The sequence below is a fragment of the Colossoma macropomum genome, unplaced genomic scaffold, assembly GCF_904425465.1.
Source record: "Colossoma macropomum unplaced genomic scaffold, Colossoma_macropomum, whole genome shotgun sequence".
NCBI lineage: Eukaryota > Metazoa > Chordata > Actinopteri > Characiformes > Serrasalmidae > Colossoma > Colossoma macropomum.
The window spans coordinates 19216839-19237109 of NW_023494801.1; the positions used below are offsets into that span (position 1 = coordinate 19216839).

At 40.1% G+C, this 20271-nt stretch overlaps 1 protein-coding gene across 15 annotated transcripts in view; it reads left to right on the forward strand.

The window, feature by feature from the left end:
• The window catches only part of nfixb (nuclear factor I/Xb), a 163834-nt gene that overhangs the window by 103164 nt on the left and 40399 nt on the right, over window positions 1-20271 (forward strand). For 9 of the 15 annotated variants that reach the window (XM_036589735.1, XM_036589730.1, XM_036589742.1 and 6 more), the window contains one exon: window positions 1636-1707. The exons of 5 other annotated variants lie outside the window; for them this stretch is intronic. In XM_036589735.1, coding sequence (XP_036445628.1) covers window positions 1636-1707 — 72 coding nt within the window. Of the gene's footprint in view, window positions 1-1635; window positions 1776-20271 lie in introns of all 15 variants that reach the window. One more of the 15 variants, XR_005008325.1, reaches the window with a different exon arrangement.

A 20271-nucleotide genomic window follows, 5' to 3' on the forward strand; every position in this document is an offset into this window, starting at 1 on the left:
ACGTTACCATTAACCTTGTGGAGCTATCCTCAGGGACGGTTACCCTTTAGCTTTAATGTGGTTCATGGAATCTCAGTGTTCTTTGAGCCAGGAGGACATGAAGGGTTTGTGAGCTTAGCAGAGGGGTTTTTCATGATGGTTCGCCAATCTAGTGACCGGAGAAACAAGCACGAGGGAACAGCCTGTGTGGAAAGAGCCTCCATCCAACGTCTCATATAACCCCTATTAAAGAGCCATTCAGGGCTGTTTCTGCAGAAACCATTTCCAGACCTTCTTCCTCCCTCTCTCTATCTCCCTGTCTTTCTTTCTTTCTTTCTCTCTCTCTACGCTTCTCCCAATCTCCTCTGTCCCATTCTTTCTCTGTCTTTACTCTCTTCCATCCCCTTCTCCCTCTATCTATCTTGCCAATTCTCCTTCCCTCCATCTATCTCTGCCGTTTTTTTTTTTCTTTCGTTTGTCTTACGATCCCAGTGGGGTGACTCGGTGAGGTATTTCCTGCTGTAAGTCTTTCCTTCGCTGCTCTCTCGCTCTGCCCGGGGAGCTGTGAACCAGAGCAGGCGCCCAGCCCGACAGCAATGGGCCAGCAGAGAGAGAAACTCAAGCTCCATCCAGGACCTGCAATCATCAAACCTCTCAGAGAACTTGAGCTGATCCAGCTTGTCTCTTTTTCTCTAATTATCCAAACCATAGTGTGCTTAGAAGCCAGACTGATCCGTTAATAGTGTTTAGAGACAGCAAGATACCACTTTATTGTTTCTGATTATCAATATTTTGCAAGCTTGAATATCAGCCCATACTGATATTGATTCGATATTTTTCTTAAACTGCTACTAAACTTTAAAATGGTCTATTTTTAATGAAGCACTTCACTTAAGATGAGCATTTAAGAGTAGGCGGTCATGATCAAACTATGCAAACAGAAGAAAAACACAGCTAACAGTATCACTTTACACATTACAAGTGTGTTCTATTTCAAGCTAGGTTTGTTACAGGATTGGATTGGATTCATTTATTTTTTTTGTCTAATATTCAGTCCAGCAGTTTCTGCTGATATTGGCCCAGTACAGATACCTGGTATTGGGCTAGTACTGATACCTGGTTTTGGGCCGGTACCATCTCTAATGGCTTCTGTCATAATCTGCATCACTGTATTCTTCAGCCTGCTTTGAATGTGTACACTTTTTCTCTCTGATATCCGATTCAGCATTTTCTGTTGATATCGATCCTGTAATAATACCCATCTATACAGATATGCTATCTCTAGTAGTGTACATCTGACGTTCTTGTGTTCTTTACTTTATCTCTGATAAAGTGAATGAAGACAGATAGAGAGTAGGGGAATCTCCTGCCCACACTTCCTACCTTTTACTCACCATAACAGTCTCTGAAAGAGATTCCTTTGTTCACTGCAGTCTGCAGGAATTGATGGCAGTGGAGAATTGCTGTACAGAAGATGGCAAACTTTCTAACTTTCTGGAGCCATTTCAGCATTTAGCTTCCCTCATACTTTCAAAGGAAGTAAAGCTTTCTTGTATTTCCTTAGAATGCCTTCAACGTGCAACACTGAGGCTAATTTAAATAGAAGGTTTTTGAACCTACTTTATCCTTATGGATCTTTCTTCTGTTCTTCCACGGAACGTCTTCCATTCATCTGTATCTCTGAGGGGCCTGAGGTGACCTGTGGACCTTCCCTGATGAATGCTCCAGGTGTCTCTGTTTTTTTTTATTCAGTTGCTTTCTGCAGCTGTTGGTGCCATTCCAAGGCAGAAGAGTAGGTGGGTGGCACAGCTGAGGAAGTTTTCTACTTTTCAACAGCAAAAGCACTGTCAGTTGATCTTCAGTTATGACATCAGCACACTTCAGATTGCCATTTCTTTCCTGTCATCTTTGCTCATTTTGGTCTGATTTAGTCAGCTTAATCCCAGTGCACTCCTTTTGCACATTTCCAACCTTAGCACAATAAGTCATATGAAGTCTGTCGAGGCATCTTTCACTCAACTGCTGACAAGATTGCAGTCAGTTGCAGTATTAGAGATCTGTGGCTATTATTACAGACACATTTAGGACAAATTTCTAAGCAGTTCTTCATCAGGTGCACCACTTAGGGGTCCCTCAAGATTTTAGGTGAACCCTTGAACTTGGGAGTGCTTATGAATGTCTGCGAATGGAGTGTTGATTTTTTAGTGTCTCGGTTTAACTTCCATGGGTCCCTGATGAATTGATGGAGTTTATAAGGACATTTTGAGGTTCATCACTCATATCGTATTACTAAGCGCAGCCAGTGGTAAGAGCCACCTCACCTTTCTTTTGTCTATGTCTTCCAACCCTTTGTCCTTCTATATTTCTCTGTCCTTTAAGCCCGAGATGGCTGGAACTCATCCTGTGTTTACATGAGATGAGAAGCGGCTCAATGCAGTTTTTTCCCCTCCTTTTTTTTCTCCTCCTGCTTCAGGCCAGCAGTTTGGAGGGTAGACGTGGCCAACAGCCCACATCTGCAGTTTGGAGCGGTGGAATTTGAAACGGAGGCAAAATATACAGGAGGGTTTGTTTTCATCCCAAGTGCTCCCACAAAGCAGAACAAGAGAAATAGAAAGCTGGGAAAAAAAAAAGACGACAGAAATGAACGCTCAGGCAGTCCTCTGCTGGATCTTCTTTCCATTTTGATGTGAACTATAATCCTCTGTAAGTGAAATCACATGGTGAATTATCCCATAGAGAAAGACAGAGAGACTTGGTACAGGAGCCTGTAATGATGATGAAGATCTCTGGTTCCTCTAATGAATCTGCTGATTGGATTTGCTCTTCATCCCAGCACAATCAGCCACTATGGTGCATTTCTTGCCTTCATCCACGACCGCCTCCTCTTGTCTCATGGCCAGTAAGAGCAATAAAATAACTTTGTTTGTTCCAGCAGTCACCATCACATGACCACTCTGCAAGTGCTTAGAACATCTCATTTACAAGTTTTCTCTCATCTCATTTACAACTCTCTCCAACTGAGTACTCATTAAATTTAAGCCTGTGTCATATAAGCAGGGTTTGGTACCAAAATATGATTCCCAGAGGGCAATGTCCAAATCACATTCATACTACTAAGCACCAAGAAAAAAATCATACCCGTGTTCAGTACTTAATTTAAAACTTACTTAGAAAATATGTAAGTGATATTTTATGACCATAATCAGTTCTTGGTTATATAGCTATTGGAAAACCAACAAAGATGTGGCATAATACGAAATTGTTAAGCCTTGTCTGACAAACTTCATGTAATTTTAATGTGACATCTGATTGGCACTTTGTGATGCATAGAAACAAAAAAGAGAAAACGGCCAAGCATGTCACACAACCAGACCTTCTCTTCCAGTCTGGCTCTGCTTTTTAAACTGGATGTGAGGACTGCCAGATGCCTTAAACTGGTAACTGGCAACTTTATGAATCCTATGATAATGAAACTTATGATAGCACACTGAATTTATTTTCATTAAGTAACCTGCTAAATGAGAATTGACAGTCCTTCACTAGAGATGCAATTCTCTTATCATCTCATCCCATCATGTTATGTTGATCTATGGATCTTGGCTTGCAATCATGACAGCTATTTTCAGGGTAGCCCATTTTTAAAAAAAAATATGAATTTTTTGTGTCAACTGTGGTGCAGTGGTCTAAGAAAGTTGTTGGGAGATTATAAGCCTGATCTCCACCGATGCCACAATCATCCATGGACCGAAGTCCAAACCTCGGCCTCTCCGGGTGGATAGGATGTCACTCCTCTCTCGACCCTCATCACACTGTATAATGCTTGCCAACATGCACATGCTAACCTTCACCTTTCTGGCTTCATAGAAGTTACCTAAGTAAAGGGTGGAACTGGATGTGACTAAATTAGGGAAAAAAACTGGGTAAAAATAAAAAACTAAATAATTTTTTGCAGATTATTCTATGAGCATATGTAAAAGAATGCTTGAAGGAGAAGAAATTTAAGTTGTGCCAGCAGCAGAAGAACATCTTATATATAAAATTAAACAAAATGTAAAGTTTTGGAGACCCCTTGTTCCCTTATTTATCCTCAGGGATTCAAAATATAATAATAATGACCTATAAAAAAAATGACAGTTCTCATTAAATAGATTGTTGAAAAAGTATTTAGTGTCAGCATGGAATTCAAAGGACCAGTATCAGAATATTTCAAATGATACCCGTCCTTATACATAAGAGAGTGGCTTGTGCTGAGTGAAGGCTAGACATCTTACAAAGTGAGAGACAAATTATGAAGTGAAACAGTAACACACTTTTCATCATCTAATACTCTCTCTTATCTCTGCGTGGTTAAATGAAGCTACATTTTGCTTTTGTTGAGTGTCTAAGGTGTGGATGATGAGGCAGGTGTGATGTTTCTCCTGGTGGCAGATTTGATTAGAGTACAGTGATTTTCACATAACACCATTTTTGCCCAGGTTTGTTTTTATTTCAAGCTCTTGACGGATGTTTGAAGATTGTATAGGTGATTGGCGGAACTCTAGATTTTTTAGGTGTCCCAGGTTCTTTTTTTTATATTCTTTATTTAATGAGACAATCAGAAAGAGTCCACACTTACAGATGTACACAAGAATAATAGACGTAATGTAAGTAGGATTGACAACAAGAATAGTTCTTGCTGTCTGAACAGTCTCTTAGTGTTGTCCCTTTTCATTTAACTTTATGCAATTATACAACTCCAACAACTATAATTAGATAGAAGAGTATACAGCATAAATGAGAGAAAGAATAGTCCCAGGTTCTTTTCAAGTGTTTATTTCATCTACTGAAGCTCTTCAGAACACATTATAAATGTCCATGACCACTTTTGCTAACAGCCTTGTTAAAAGTTTCTCCTAGAGCTACATGTCCAAGTAAAAAATCATTTAGAAACCTCTCATTTTAAGAATTTAGGAGTTTCTGTTTATTACAGTTGCATCTTTAAAATAAGCTTTTTTCCATGTTAAAGATGACATTGCACACTGACCATATTGCTTGCAACAGATCAGTATGCAGGTATAAAGTAGTATGAAGGTCAAACTGCCAGATGGAATTAAAAGCTTGTGTAGTGTGTAAGGGTCCCCATCTCTCTGCAGCCTATTCAGCTTTACTCAGTTCCAATGCTTCATTCTAGGCAATGGACACATATCTCTACCTCATGAACTATTGCTCTCTCTCTCTCTCTTTCTGGAACTGTATGTGACCTACTTTCTGCACAGAGACAGGCCTTTAGCTGAACAGCAAACTCTCTGCAAGACCTGTTGCATTAGTGGCTCACTCCTCTCTTCCTCCCTCTGTCATTCCTCTATAGCTCTCTTCCCTTCTCTCGCATGTCAACATTCACCTACCCCCACCCTCCATCCTTCTCTGGACATTTTTTTTTCCATTTGCAATTACAGTAATATGTAACATCAGGCGTAGTGAGATTTAGGGTTTTACCTTACATAACCCAGTGGATTTAGCCAAAGCTGAGCCTCTGAGCTAACAGGGTCGGAACTAAAAAAAATTAATAAATAAATAAAGCTCAAATGGCTAAAATCCCCCAAAGGGCCTGCGGAGCGGGGAGATAGCAAGGGCTTTGCTCGCCATGATACTCCAGCATGCGTTATACTGGGTCAAACCGCAGCCTGCGTACTGCTAGCAATGACATCTACTGTAGGTATTTCATATAGCTTAGTTTTGTTTGAACAGCTAGTCCTTTTCCTAATACCTTTTCTTAACTTCCATCCAAACTCAATCAAATTTGTCAAAACAAATTAAACGTCTTACAACATGTAAAAACTCAACAGTGCCATTTGGTCAGATGCCGAAGAAGCTGAACTGATGAGAAGTGCATTTACGAGATTGAGCTCAAGGAGTCATTTGGAAACTTGGAAGTATTATTGGACAGTCAGACAATTTCGACACTGGACTGTGATACTTTCTAGATTGTTTTTGCTTTTATATATTTTACGGTAAAAGTTTTTTTCAAATGCTTTAGGTTAAGTTCTAAGGGTCACCCTCTCCTCTTGGCAAAATGTATTTGAATACTGAGATGGCGTTTGTTCGTCTGAGTGCTGTGCATATGTAAGCATTGGCATGTACCTCTTGGCCACCAGGTGGCTTTTTGATTCATTAGAGTCAATTTGCAGAGTCTTAATGCGAGTCAGGTTGGGTAGATTCTGCCAGACCAAAGCAAAGCCAGCCGCTGTTCCCACCAGTGTCCGATCCTGAGCCGGGCCAGCACGATCAGGCTGTAAATTTCACCTAATGAACACTGCCCATGGCCAAGAACGCGGTGCAGCAATGGAGGGATGCCTGCGGAGGAGAGTGGCTGGACCAGCGCTGAAAGGAGCCATGGATGAATGGAACAAAAGATATTATTATACAGAAGTACAAGCCGTTCTGTGACTTAGGTCAACAGGCTGCTTTTATGGCCTCAGAAAAGTTTTTTTTTTCCCTTTCCCGGAGGCGCCTTACTTTTTAATTTCTCAGTAGTCTAAAATCCTGAGTCCGGGGAAGTAAAGCTTTGGGATTAGGTCTGTAAAAAGAAGATGGAGAGACGGATGAACGAGGAAGGGAATGAGTGGCTCTAGCCGTTGACCCGGTCAGAAGGGTCTCAAGACAGTCAACACAAGGCTTTAGATAGAGAGAGAGAGAGAAAAGGAGAGTGAGAGAAATGTTTGGTCTTACAGCTCACGCAATGGCAAGATGAATTTGGAGATTACCTCCATGCAAAGGCCTCTTTAGCTTTTAGACCGCTGCTGTGGTCAGTAGGACAAGTGAACGCCCACTATCGTCTTCTTCCTAGCACAGCAGGACGGCATGCTTTTTGACCTGTATAACACTGGAAAAGAAAAAATCGTCACATCACATTTCAGATATCTTGATTATGTTCCAGAGTAAGTGCCTGACGACCATCACTACAAAGGAAATTCACCTTAAAAGATATTTATATATATATATATATATATATATATATATATATATATATATATGTATTTTATTTCTATGTAATTAAATCATTGAGATGTAAACAGTCATGTCTGCTTTGTATGTTATGAAAGTGCTGAAGCATTTCCATCCCAGAATGATTTCAAAATCACCGCATACACATTAGCCATTTGGAGTGTTTTGAGTAATGTGATGCTGTAGATTCAGATTTCTCTACTGTGGAGGTGAGATGATTGTGTTGCGATGTCTACAATACAAATAGAGCCATTTTGTGTACTGTCCTACACTGATATTGGATTTTCTTCAAAGTTATTGTAAAAAAATTACTTTGGATTCAGGCAGTGAATTCATAACCATTTCATGTAAAGTTTCTGTGATGTATCTTTTTAGAGGCATTAAAAAAATCTGACATCTGATTGTTATCGCTTACTTATTATTATTTTAATTATTATAGCTGTGAATAATTCTGACTTGGTAAGTTTCTCTAATGTGTGGCATTTCTCATTAAATCACTCTGGATGACTTTGTTTACGTATGAACTATTGAAATTTGCCAATTAAAAAAAAAAAGATAAAATGTTAACTTTTAGAACTGACAGTGCTGCTAGATTCTATTCTAGTTTTTTGATTCAGGTCTGGCTCTGACGCTTTTTTTCTGACATTCAGTTTGATGTTAAAGGTTTCAAGTGTACAAATTTAAGAGGTCTATTCTGTTTCAGTCTGTTTTCTTTTGCAGTAAGGCTGAAGCAGCTCAGCACAGTAACTCACACATTCTTGCACGGTGTTCTGTATGTCTCTCTTTCTCTACTGCGGTTCGGCTGCGCTTCCTTTTCTCTGGGTGGTTTGTGTATTTTGTTTTAATTTTTTTCTGTTCTTGTTTTTTAATGGGCCCTTCATTAGCCTGTGGTCGCTGGTCGCACAGAAAGGAAGAGAGAGAAACAGGGAAAGTGAGCATGAGGAAAAGAAAAAGAGGAAAGCAGTGGGAATTGAATCATGAAATAAGTAGCACATTTCCATGATGTCTATTCCAAGCTTAAATATATACCTTCCATTTTTAACTCTCCTGCTCTTTCTCTCTCCCTCTCTCTCACTCTCTCTCTCTCCCCATCATTTTCCTCTTGGCTCAGAGGTTGCTTCAGGACTGAAGGACTTTCTAGTCACTACTTTCCGTTCATTTTTGTCCCTACCTCGCTCCCCATCGGTTTAGCTATTAGCTCATGTAAACTTTGCTTTTCGTCATGGTATTTCCAGAGTAGTCTTTCTGCTCCTGATTAAACTGTATAAGCAATATAAAAATACGCTCTCTCTCTCTCTCTCTCTCTCTCTCTCTGCCCCCCCTCCTCCTGCCAGTCCGAGAGTGGTTTGTTTTGTCCACGTGCGTTTGAGCAAACTTTTCCCTGCCAGTGTTTGTTGAGTTTTCCGGCAGACGCATCTTGAAGTCATGAGGCCCCTCTCTGTGTTGTGGGCCGCCACCCTACACACACACAGACACACAGACATGCACGCTGTCAAGCCCTGCTTCAGCTCAAGCTGAGAGCACTCAGGGACGGAGCGCTGGCTGGCTGTGTTTAATGTGCGCATTCTTTCGCATGAGATAACTCAGCGAAGGAGAAAGCAAGCCAGCTCCTTCCCACACATACACATACGCACATACACACTTTCACTGCTGCGTATAGATGAACTTCTTAGAAACTTAAAGCAGCCTGATGCTGAACGTAGCCTGTTATGTGACCAATATTCAGATTTCTCCAGTTTATCAAGTGAAAATCGACGATCAGGTTGTCAGTGACAGCGATGCATCCTGCACTTTGTTAGTATTATTTCTTCATGTTAACCAAGAAGAAACATTTTGTTGCTCTAATTTTGCTCTGTGATGGCTCAGGAGACTTATTGGTGATTCTCCTTCTTTAGGATAAATAGCATTAGACTAACAGGAGACATGAGATACTTCTGACCCAAATAAAAATGTATAATAGTTACTCAACATCAGAACTGAGAAGGCTCTTTGTCTTGGATGAGAAATGAGTTTCTTTCTGTGAGTGTTACTATCTTGGCAAATCTGAGCACTGTGTCTGACTTTGTTGAGATCTCTACTAAAACTCCAGGAGACATTAAAATTACTGAGGTCTTTAGCTCATGAGAAATATCTGAGCAACAGGAGACTTAAGCAAAAGTCTTTCCATCCAGTCTCATTGTTGTCTAGAAGATAATTAAGGAGATTTCTTTTCTTTTCTATGGAAGAGAAAAACGCATTTGGTCTCCAAATTTTGCTCCTTTACATTTGCACTGGAGCTAAGAGGCTAATTTAATATAATGATGTTGAAGGTTTGACACTGGTGTGCAGTGATTTAGGCATGCAGTTTGCACAGTGCTAATTGGTGGGGTATAAGCTTCCGTGCTTGTTAGCTACTATGGCTGCACGATATGTACACAAAATGAGGTGTTCGATAAAGCTGTTGGATATCATAATGATGCTATGAATTATGTTTATTATGTTTAAAATAGTGTTTCTCTGCCTGCATTTGCCACAAATATAGCTAAATAACTTCTGCTTTAAGGGAACAGAAAGCAATGATGGCTTATGTGCAGTGATTTGAGCTGTTCTGTCAATGCAGCCCTTAACAACTCATGTATTAGCTACGATAGCCTCATGGCTCCAGTACAGAACTAAGGAGGCAAACTTAATCCCATCATACACATCCTGTCTGATCAACTACTCTTCAGGTAAGAGAATAATTATGATTTTGACTTTAAGCCAGACTATTCCTTTCATTTCTGTGGAAACGTGTGTGAAAGAGCGTGAAGTTCTTCTTCAGTTAGGAGCAACTGAGCAAGAGTTTGTGTGTGGCAAAGGCCTCCGCAGGGTGTCTTGTCTTTAGGACTGGTGCAGTTTGTAATCCTCCATTCCCTGCTATTCATCTGTGTCATCTATGGAAGTCTCTCTCTCTCTCTCCCTCTCTGCTCCACCCCTCCCTCCGCCTGACCCATCTTCATGCCTTCGGTCTGTCCCTCCTGTGTTTTTGTCTTTCGTGACAGCTTCCCTCCTACTGACTAGTTCTTTTCCTCCGCCTTCCATCCACCACAGTGTCACCACATTTTTTACACTTTCCAGCTCTTCATTGCCTCTCCCTATTCCCCTGTCCTCCTGTCTCACTCTCTCTCTCTCTCTCTCTATCTCTCTCTCTTTCTTTTTCTCTCTCCTTCTCTCTCTGTACATACATATAAAGCTGTTTTTCATAAATCCTGGGCTGGAGCAACGGCTCCCAGAGGCGCAGTGTGAAATACTAGACTGGAGTGGATCCTCTGCCAAACAGATGCAGGGTCCTCTAGGTTTTATTAATGGCTAGCTGTTTTGACGTTCCAACTGGTGAAATAGCGCCACACTTGCCCCATCACCAGTTCTAAGTATAAAGGAGTAGTTTGTCAAAAAAAATGTGTGCAATTTTTCCTTACCTTGAATGCAGCCAATGAGCAAAGACATGAATGGTGTCTGAAGTTCAGTATCATGCAAACTGGATGTCACACCTTTGTCTCTAACAAAAGGGGGCTCCCTGAACACATTTAGGGGGCGGTTGGCTCAAGGGAGAAAAAAGAGAAACCTTAACATGAATGAAACTTAGAAGAACTTACAGCATATTGCAGACTAATCTAATCAAGAGACACAGATTAATCATGTTAATTCGTTTTTAATTTTTAACACTCCATTTTAGATAAGATCAGATCAGATAAGAAATAGTAAATAAAAATAAAAATGCCTGTAGCTAGTCTCCTTTGAGATGACTTGCATTTGGCCAAGTCCCTCACATAAATGCATGTGACTGGATAAACTTCAGTACAGGACTGCCACAGAAGGCTTTGCTACAGATTGTTTTTTTAATGCTCAGTTTGGTCCGCTGAAGTACTTTGATGGTTCTGCATCTGGATCGCGGTCTGCCACTTCACAAGTGCTGTACTATGCGATCTAATTTCAGTGTTTCTATGAATGGTTATGACTCGGTTTAAGAGCCACACAGAGCATAAACCTGTTCTTTTTATTTTTTTTTTAACAATCACACAACCTTGTTTTAACAAGTTACCAGTCCAACATTACGTTTGTTTGTTGTTCCACATTATGCAGTGTAACTATATCAGTGTTTTATTGGTGGGATTGATGCATGCCGATCATCATTACTGAGGCAAAATCTCTATAAGTAGCCTGTGCTGCACCAATAGAGGCACAGTAATGCTGGAACAGAAAAGGGCCTTCTCCAAACTGTTCCCACAAAGTTGGAAGCATAGAATTGTCAGGAATTTCTTGGTATACTGAAGCATAAAGATTTCCCTTCACTGTAACTAAGGGGTCTAGGCCAACCCCTTAAAGCATTATCCACATAGCATTATCCCTCCTCCACCAAACTTTACAGTAATGTAGTCAGGCAGGTAACAGCAGGTTCTCCTGCCATTCACCAAACTCATCCGTCAGACTGCCAGATAGGGAAACGTGATTCTTCATTCCACAGAATGCATTTCCACTGCTCCAGAATCCAGTGACAGTGTGCTTTACACCACTCACCCCCCCACCTCCCTGTTTGGGATTGTGCATTTTGGCTTGTGTATAGCTGCTCAGCCATGGAAACCCATTTCGTGAAGCTTGTGGCAGAGGTGGCATCCTATGACAGTGCCATGTTTAAAGTCAACTGAGCTCATCAGTACGACCCATTCTACTGCCATTGTTTGTCTATCGAGACTTTAAGGCTATGCCCTTAATTTTATCCATCTATTAGCAATGGGTGTGGCTGAAACACCTGAACTCAGTAATTATGAGGTGTGTCCCAATACTTTTGTCTATATAGTGTAGCTACCAGTGCTATAGTTGCAGTCGCGTTTGGAGCAAAAGCCCTCTTGTTAAGCCCCCACTCTTTTTTCCTCTTCCACTCCTTCTTTCTTCTCTTTTTTCCATCTCACCCTATCCCTTGCTCCCCTCATTCCTAAGAGACATGTGAGAGATAGATTCGGAAGCTTTACGATAAGGCCGAGACTGATGCACGACCCGCTCACACAGCATCCCATTTACTATGCTCTTATCTCAGAGGTGCGCTCCTGACAGATGAGCTGGACGGCATTAAGGTCTTATCCACTCGGATGGTTCCAGAGACGGATGGAACAACAGCTTAACTTCGCACTGATAGGTTAAAACATGGTCAGGATTAAACATGTACAAAGCCGGTTAATAAATGGATTGATAGATGATGTAAAGCTCTGATTATTAGCTATAATGTGGAGTGCATCGAGACCGATCATAATCCGCAAGATTAAGCCAAGTGCGTGTGTGACTTATCTGCTTATGGAAACACAAACACGGGCTCACATATGTACTCCACTGGCCTCACCTGCCCCTGAGCAACATGTGGATATGATGAACCCTATTTGTGAAAGTGAAGCCCAAGTGTTTTATTCTGCCATGTAGTTTCACCAGCACTAGCATACTGCCTCCATTGTTATCAGCATCAGAGTGAGAGACAGAGAGAGGGAGAATGAGAGACAGATCAGAATAAATCTAAAACAAACACAGAACACATTCCGTCAGTCATTTGGGTTTTTTCCTCCTAGTGTACTGTAACAGGTAATTGCTATTCTTACCATAGCAGTAAATCAGAAGTGACAACAAGGAATAGTATTTTCCTGAGGATTGTTTGTTCATGCGTGTGTGCGTGTGTTTGGCTGACCTACATGGCGGTCATTCACTTTTTTCATTCACAGAAGATACAGCACCAACACATACAAATAATACACACAAATGCAGTCTTTTTTATTTAAGGGCAGAAGTGGTTTAGGGACTTCACCCTGCGGCTGAGAGACAGCTGGCTCTGTGGGAACATTTTGTGGTCTTTCCTTGTCCTGCTCCCTCTTTCCTTCTTTATTTTATCTCCGTTCCTCATTACTTACTCTGTTATGCTAGAGAAGGTGTCGTAGTGTGCTGACCATTAGTGATGCACCAAAATGAAAATGTTTATTTTTTTACTTTAGATTTGCCTTTTCATTTATGCTTTTGCATGAAATGTATAAATAAATATTTGCAACTTTTCACTTTGGCACTATCATTTTGAATTTTTTTGGTTATTTCAAAAACCATGGCTGCAGATGGTGTAGGTATGCTAGCAGGAACTTTCCTTTCTGCTTCTGTTGTTTTTCTGTATTCTGCATCTTGAGCAGGATGTCGTGTTGTCAGCTGGTGTTCAAACCAGTAGTGGAAAAGTTCTTCTACACCCTCTTTAATACTCAGCACTAACAATGATTTGTCTAGTGTCCCTCATTGAAACTGTGAAATAGTTCCCCATGGCCAACATTTTTAATGTTGATCTGCTGTTGCTCAAACTGTTTGAACGCATGTGCACTGAGCAGCACAGTCACCATTTCTGATTTTCATTTTGACATTTCTTTGTAGACATTTCTATATTTAGTATTTTCAGTAAAAAAAAAACAAAAAAAAACCTCTCTTTCATTGAAAGTACAAAAGTGCCATTTTTGACTATTTTTGACTGAAAAATTTTGGTGCATCCCCGCTTGCCATCTTTTCTGTTTTGTTTACTCTGTTCTATTATATTCTGTTCTGTTGTGTGTTTTGATATATTATTCTGTTTTATCCTTAAGGGTAATTCTGTAACCTCATTCGATTTGATTATTATTTTGTTCAGTGTGTCATGTAAAATCTAATTTGGTCACAATTCAATTAGATTTGATTCAGTTATTTTGGTATGACTGATAATTACAGATTTTACAACTAGACAACAATTAGATGTTGCACTTCATAGACAAATGTGACTCAAAATGTACATAGCAGTGGAGTGCAGACAATTTTTTTTTATAACTTTTTTAATACTTTGTTGCGTGTGAATTAATTGTTGAATTTTAGTTGATTCCAAAATCAGTCCAGTTAAATCACAACCTTCATATTCATATCATCAGCATTGAAGCATTTTTACAGCCCTACTATGCTATTTTTTTCTATTCTGTTCTATTTAGTGGTATTTTCCTCTCTTGTCCTCTCTCTATCAGTCTCCTTCTCCCCATCCCTCGCAGCTAAACTCACTTTATCAGGCTGAAGTACAGCTCTCACGCAGCAGCCTTTTTTCCCCACTGCCCTTGAACCATTCATTAGTTAAAATGAGCACTCGCTGTGGCGCTTGCCGTTGTTTTAACGGGCGCTGCTTACGTGTTTGTGTGTAGTTTTACGACACTTGTAAAACATGTCCTCCCAGTCCAGAGCGATTATCCACGTATTTATTTGCATACTTTACAGGCCAAAAGAAAGCCTGGCCAGCAGCCATCTTATAGCTGTACTGTGATTGGCTAAGCAAGAGGGAGAGCCCCCTGAAGAGAAAAAGTGGGCTTCCAACTCTGAGGCTGTGCACTTATTGTATCATACTGCTGTGATCGACTGTAGGAGTTATAATGGCTAGATATACCGTTACTAGACACTTAAATGGAGACACCTAACTTGTCCACCTTGCTGGTGTGTGAACCTGTAGAGACTGTAGCCCATTGACATGCACAAATCTGTAGCTCTTCTTAAATGGTCAGTTTCTGACCACAGAGCCACTCTTGGGTTGGGTGGTTGACCACTACTCAATCCAGTAGTGACACTAATGCTTATAAAAACATTGAGAATCAGTCAGCATCTTCAGTGGGAGAGTGTGGCTGAGCTGTGTATGACAACAAATGGACTTCAGTCAGTAACTCTATACATGTATAGCAGACCTATAAGGGAAGTGGACCTCATTGAATGTTCAGACTGACTGTTCTGTGTTACATTGTTGGTATGTAACCCTTGGATTTTCACCTTATGGTTGTGTACTTGATCAGTTTTGCAGTTGGCAAAATGAAAATGGGATGACCTTCAGCCATTTCCTGTAACTGCCAGTAACTTTGAACTTTCCAAAAAAGGGCGTTTCACCATTCTGTGAAAAACTGCACAGGCAAATAGTGCAAGAATTCAAGAATAATGGTTCTCAACGTAAATTAGCAAAGAACATGGGATTTCATCATGTGTACATAATACACTATATGGACTTGGGATTTCATCATGATACATAATACACTATATGAACAAAAGTATTGGGTTCTGTTTTCCGTTCTTGATCATTCCAAAGGTGTTTGATAGGGTTGAGGTTAGGACTCTGTACGGGCCAGTCAAGTTCTTCCACACCAAACTCACCCAGCCATGCCTTTATGGACCTTGCTTTGTGCACTGGGGCAAAGTCATGCTGAAATAGAAAACTATCCCTACAAAGTTGGAAGCATATAATTGTCCAAAATGTCTTGGTATGTCTGAAGCATTAAGGCCAACCCCTGAAAACAACCCCATAGCATTATCCCTCCTCCGCCAAACCTTACAGTTGGCACAATGCAGTCAGGCAGGTAATGTTCTCCTGGTATTTGCCAAACACAGACTCGTCCATAACACTGCCAGATAGAGAAGCATAATTCGTCTGCAGAATATGTTTCCACTGCTCCAAAGTCAAGTGGTTATGTGCTTTACTCCACTCCATCCGACGCTTGGCAATGTGCTTGCTAATGTAAGGCTTGCATGTGGCTGCTCGGCCATGGAAGCTCATGGCATGAAGCTTCTGGTGCACGCTCTTTGTACTGATGGTAATGCCAGAGGAGGTCTGGAACTCTGCAGTTATTTTGCAGACTTTTATGCACTATGCCCCTCAGCATTCTGAGACCCTGCTCTGTAACTTTATGTGGTCTTCCACCTCATGGCTGAGTTGCTGTGGTTCCTAAACGCTTCCACATTTCAATAATACCACTCATAGTTGATTGTGGAATATGTAGGAGGGAAGAAAGTTCGCAAACTGACTTGTTGCAATGGTGGTATTAAAGTACAACGTTTGAATTCAGTGAGCTCTTTAGAAAGACCCATTCTTTCGCAAATGTTTTTAAAGGCAGACTGCATGGCTAGGTGCTTGATTTTATACACCTGTGGCAATGGGACTGAATGAAACTCCTGAATTCAATAATTAAGAGGTGTGTCCCAATACTTTTGTCCATATACTGTATCATTAACAGAAGAGAATTCAGAGAAATCTCCGTATGCAAGGGACAAGAAAACCAGTATTGGATGGCGGTAATCTTTGGGCCTTCAGGAGGCGCTGCATTAAAACAGACACAATTCCATAGTGGATATCACTGCATGGGCTCAACACTTCCCAAATCCACTGTCTGTGAGCACAGTTTGTCACTGCATCCACAAATTAAAATTACAGTTCTGTCATGCAAAGAAGAAATCATATATAAACAGGATCCAGAAACACTGCCACCTTCTTTGGGCCCAGATGACGTCTTTTTCAGGGAAAATCTTGCTTGTTTCAGCAAGACAATAACAAACCACATTCTGCATGTATTACAACGGCATGACTCCATAGTAAAAGAGTCTGGGTGCTAAAAACTGGCCTGCCTGCGGTCCAGACCTGTTACCCACTGATAACATTTGCCGCATTATTAAATGAGAAATACGGCAAAGGAGACCTCAAACCATTGAGCAGCTGAAATCCTATATCAAGCAAGAATGGGAAAACATTTCACTTTCAAAACTACAGCAGTTGGTCTCCTCAGTTCCGAAATGCTTATAGAGTGTTGTTAAAAGAAGAGATGATGCAACACAATGGTAGATGTGCCCCTGTCCCAACTTTTTTGAAATGTGTTGGTGGCATAAAAGTCAAAATTGCCACATATTTTCAAAAAACAATAACTTTTCCCAGTTTCAACATTATTGTTATGTTGTCTTTGTACTATATTCAATTAAATGTAGGGTAAATGATTTGCACATGATTGCATTCTCTTTCTATTTATATTTTCTGTTCAGACATAAACTTAGTAATTCAGAGTGGTTCGATGTGAAATGCTCCATTCTAGAGAAACTTACAGAGTCAGAATTGTCCACAGTGGTGGTGATAGGAACCAGATGTCTGAAGAGTTTAATGCCTCTGAAAGTCACATCACAGAAAGGTATTACATGAAATGGTTGCAGATATGCTGCCCCATGTTGAAGACATTGTTTTACAGTAGTTTTACAAGAAACTTTTGATCTAAAACATATTGAAACACATGCAGGGCAGAGAGGTACGTGTAGGACATTGTAAGGCAAAATAGTACCCAAAGAAAACTTACTTTTAAGAATTACCACTATTTTATCAGTATTGGCTTTGCATAAAAACCTCAAACACATCTAGGTTCACTAGTTGTTTTGGATAGCATATTACATTGGCTGTGTTTGCGTTGTAGAGATCACAACCCCTGATTCCCATCACCACCACTGTAAGACAATCCGAGTTGGCAAGTTTTTCTACAATGAACCATTTCACATTAAACCACTCTTACTTTTCAACGATTTAATTATGCAGTTTTTTTAAGAAATCCCCTTTCAGATACAATGTGAGATCTCAACCACTGAGATAGTTAATAGTTGTAGGTTTTGTGTGGAGGTTTCTGAGTACATTTTATCAGCATATTGTCTAATAAATGATTTGTGGTGTGTGTATGTGAGGTAGAGGGTTAGCTAATAGACTGTGGCACTGAAAATGTGTTGATTGATTTGCCTCATTACTGAATGTATATTTTCCAATTATTGGTCACTGCATTTTTGTTTAAATTTTGGTGATAAATTGTCTGTAGTGTGTACAGTATGTTTAAAGTAATTTCTTGAACATTCAGTGCTTGATTGTGTACGTGCATGATTGTGCCCGAGGCTGTGAGTGCGTATGTGTGTGATTGTGCCTTGATTTATTGTGTGTTTACACAATGTCTAACGAATGAGCTTGAACACTCCATGTTTGAATGGTTGGTGATGGATATGTACCTCACCGAGTGCCTTTCATGATGCATCGTGACTTTCGTGTACTGTATGAAAGAATGATTTTTCCATGGAAGTGTGTGTGTGTGTGGGTGTGGGAGGACATACACCCCTCAGGCATTAGATTGTCAGTCAATCGCTTCATCTCTCATAAACAGCACTGATGAATGGCAGCATGGCGCTATGTAATCCAAGGCTTTGTTGAGAGCTCGATGGTTTACTGAACTCCTGCTCCTTTCGCACTCTTATTATTTTAAGATGAAGTAGTACAATTATTAGGCCTAAGTCATTTTAGGCACTGTATTTTTTAATTATAGAAATTTTAGTAAGAACAGTTATATTTATATTTTATCCAGTGAATGTAGAACTACAAAAAATGATTTCAGAAGCAACTTTATTACAAACACCACTTTGCTAGTGTACGGTCATGTTTAAAAAAAAATCCAGTAACCATTTTCGTGATGCCCTCATACCAGAACCACTGCATTGTCAGGGTAATGTCAGGTCAACAGTGGTCTTATGGTCAGAAACTGACCAGTAATGAATAGGGTAGAGGGCGGCTGACAAATTGTACAGAAACAGATGGGCTGCAGTCTGTTATTACCTATAATGTATCCTCATGACCAATAAGTAGAAGTACAGGTTAGGTGTTTGTAATACAGTGGACAGTGAGTGTATACTTAAATCGCAGTCTGACCGATATGAAAATGTTGTGGCCGATACTGCTTTTAAAAAGGTAAAAATTCTTAGAAATGATGTATCTGCAGATATAATTTTATCATTATATTTTAGATTCTTATATTACACTCCAGAACCTTTAGTTAAATTGTGCTTTACTGACAGAAATGATTGACAGTTTGCAATTGTTACACTCAAGAAGCAAAAGAAATTAACTGCTTTAAATATAATAAATACACTATAAAATATAAATATTATTGCACTGAGCGTTTATAGAAAGTAGACCCACCCCCAGTGCTTCTGTTAATTACCTCTTATTTTTCATTAGTTCACTTCATAAAAAAGGTAGTCTGTGTTATGTAATTCTCATGTGAAAGATGAGCTTTGGATACATTTAATGTTTCTGTTTTTCAAATCATGATAGTAAGTTGCTGTAATCTATTTGAACAGGCAGTGACTTGTTTTGGGCTCTCCAGTGGTACACCTGCATGTGATTTTGCTCAATTATCAGGAGGTTATGAGTTCAAATCCCAGTGATGCCTCAGCCAAAAATGTATATATATATATATATATATATATATATAGATAGATATTGATCGAGCCTTAGATTAAACATGTAACAAAGTTTAGGTACATTCCACACTTTTGAACATGGTTAGCAGAGCATTTCTAAAGTTGGGCTTCATGTGTCATGATATTAGTCTTTAAAGTGTTAAAGAAGAAAGTAAAGACTTTGTTTCTATATCAGTAGAACAGCGTTACAGCCTGTATGTTTGTAGCCTTAATACTGACTCATATTTCAAGTCTTTGCAATAGGATTCTCCTCCTTCTTCTCAGCCCACAGTGTAAGTTCTCTCATCTTCATCACCACACCTGCCTATCTGTCCATCTTTTCACTCCTACTAACTCTTTCTTTCTCCTTCTGCATTCTCTCTCTCTCTTTCTCTCTCGCCTACTCCACTCTTTGCCAACAAGTCTCTCTTTCTTTCTCCATTCCTTTTATTCTCCCTGTGCTCGTCTTTCTTGGCAAGACCTGCCGTTCCCACAGCTTTACCCATCCCCCTCATCCCCTCTCTCTCTCTCTCTCTCTCTCTCTCTCTCTTTCTCACCAACTCACTTTCAATCTCTCTTTTTGGCACATGGTACCATCACATGATCTGCACTCCTGAAACTCACTCTCCTTAACACATGCACACACAAATACACACACACTCTCTCACATACACGCACACACACTATCCGTACACAATGCTGCCCAACAGCTCGTATGTTCCTATTGCTTTTCTAGAAAATGCTATACAGTCTCATGCTGTACTTCATATTAGAGAGAGTTTATTTTTCTAAATTCTGGGTCGCCCACTTACTCCTCTCATTTTGTCAGTTCACTTCCTAGTGAACAGACAACAGTCCAGCAGGTCCTTTCTAACTCACTGCTGCTATTTTTAATACGTAGACACAAAATCACTGAGAAAACTTATATAAGCTCAGTTATGTTGGAGTTGGACATAGCACCGGTGTCTGGTGACAAACTAGCTCTCCATGTGCTCTCCAGATAATGGATCATTTTTCTGGGAGGGGAGGGAAGTAACGAGGAATGGACTGACTCTTCTTGATTTCTTCATGACTTCTGTCATGATATCTAATTAGCTAGCTTACCAATCCCCTTGACTGCCAACCCACGCATGAACTCTTAACCTGTTTCTGGAAGTTGTAATCTTTCCTTACGCTCATATTGAACTCCTTACATATTTAGCATCTTGTATACAGTATGTCTGGCACAATCAGTAGTCTGCCAGATCTTTGACTGATTTA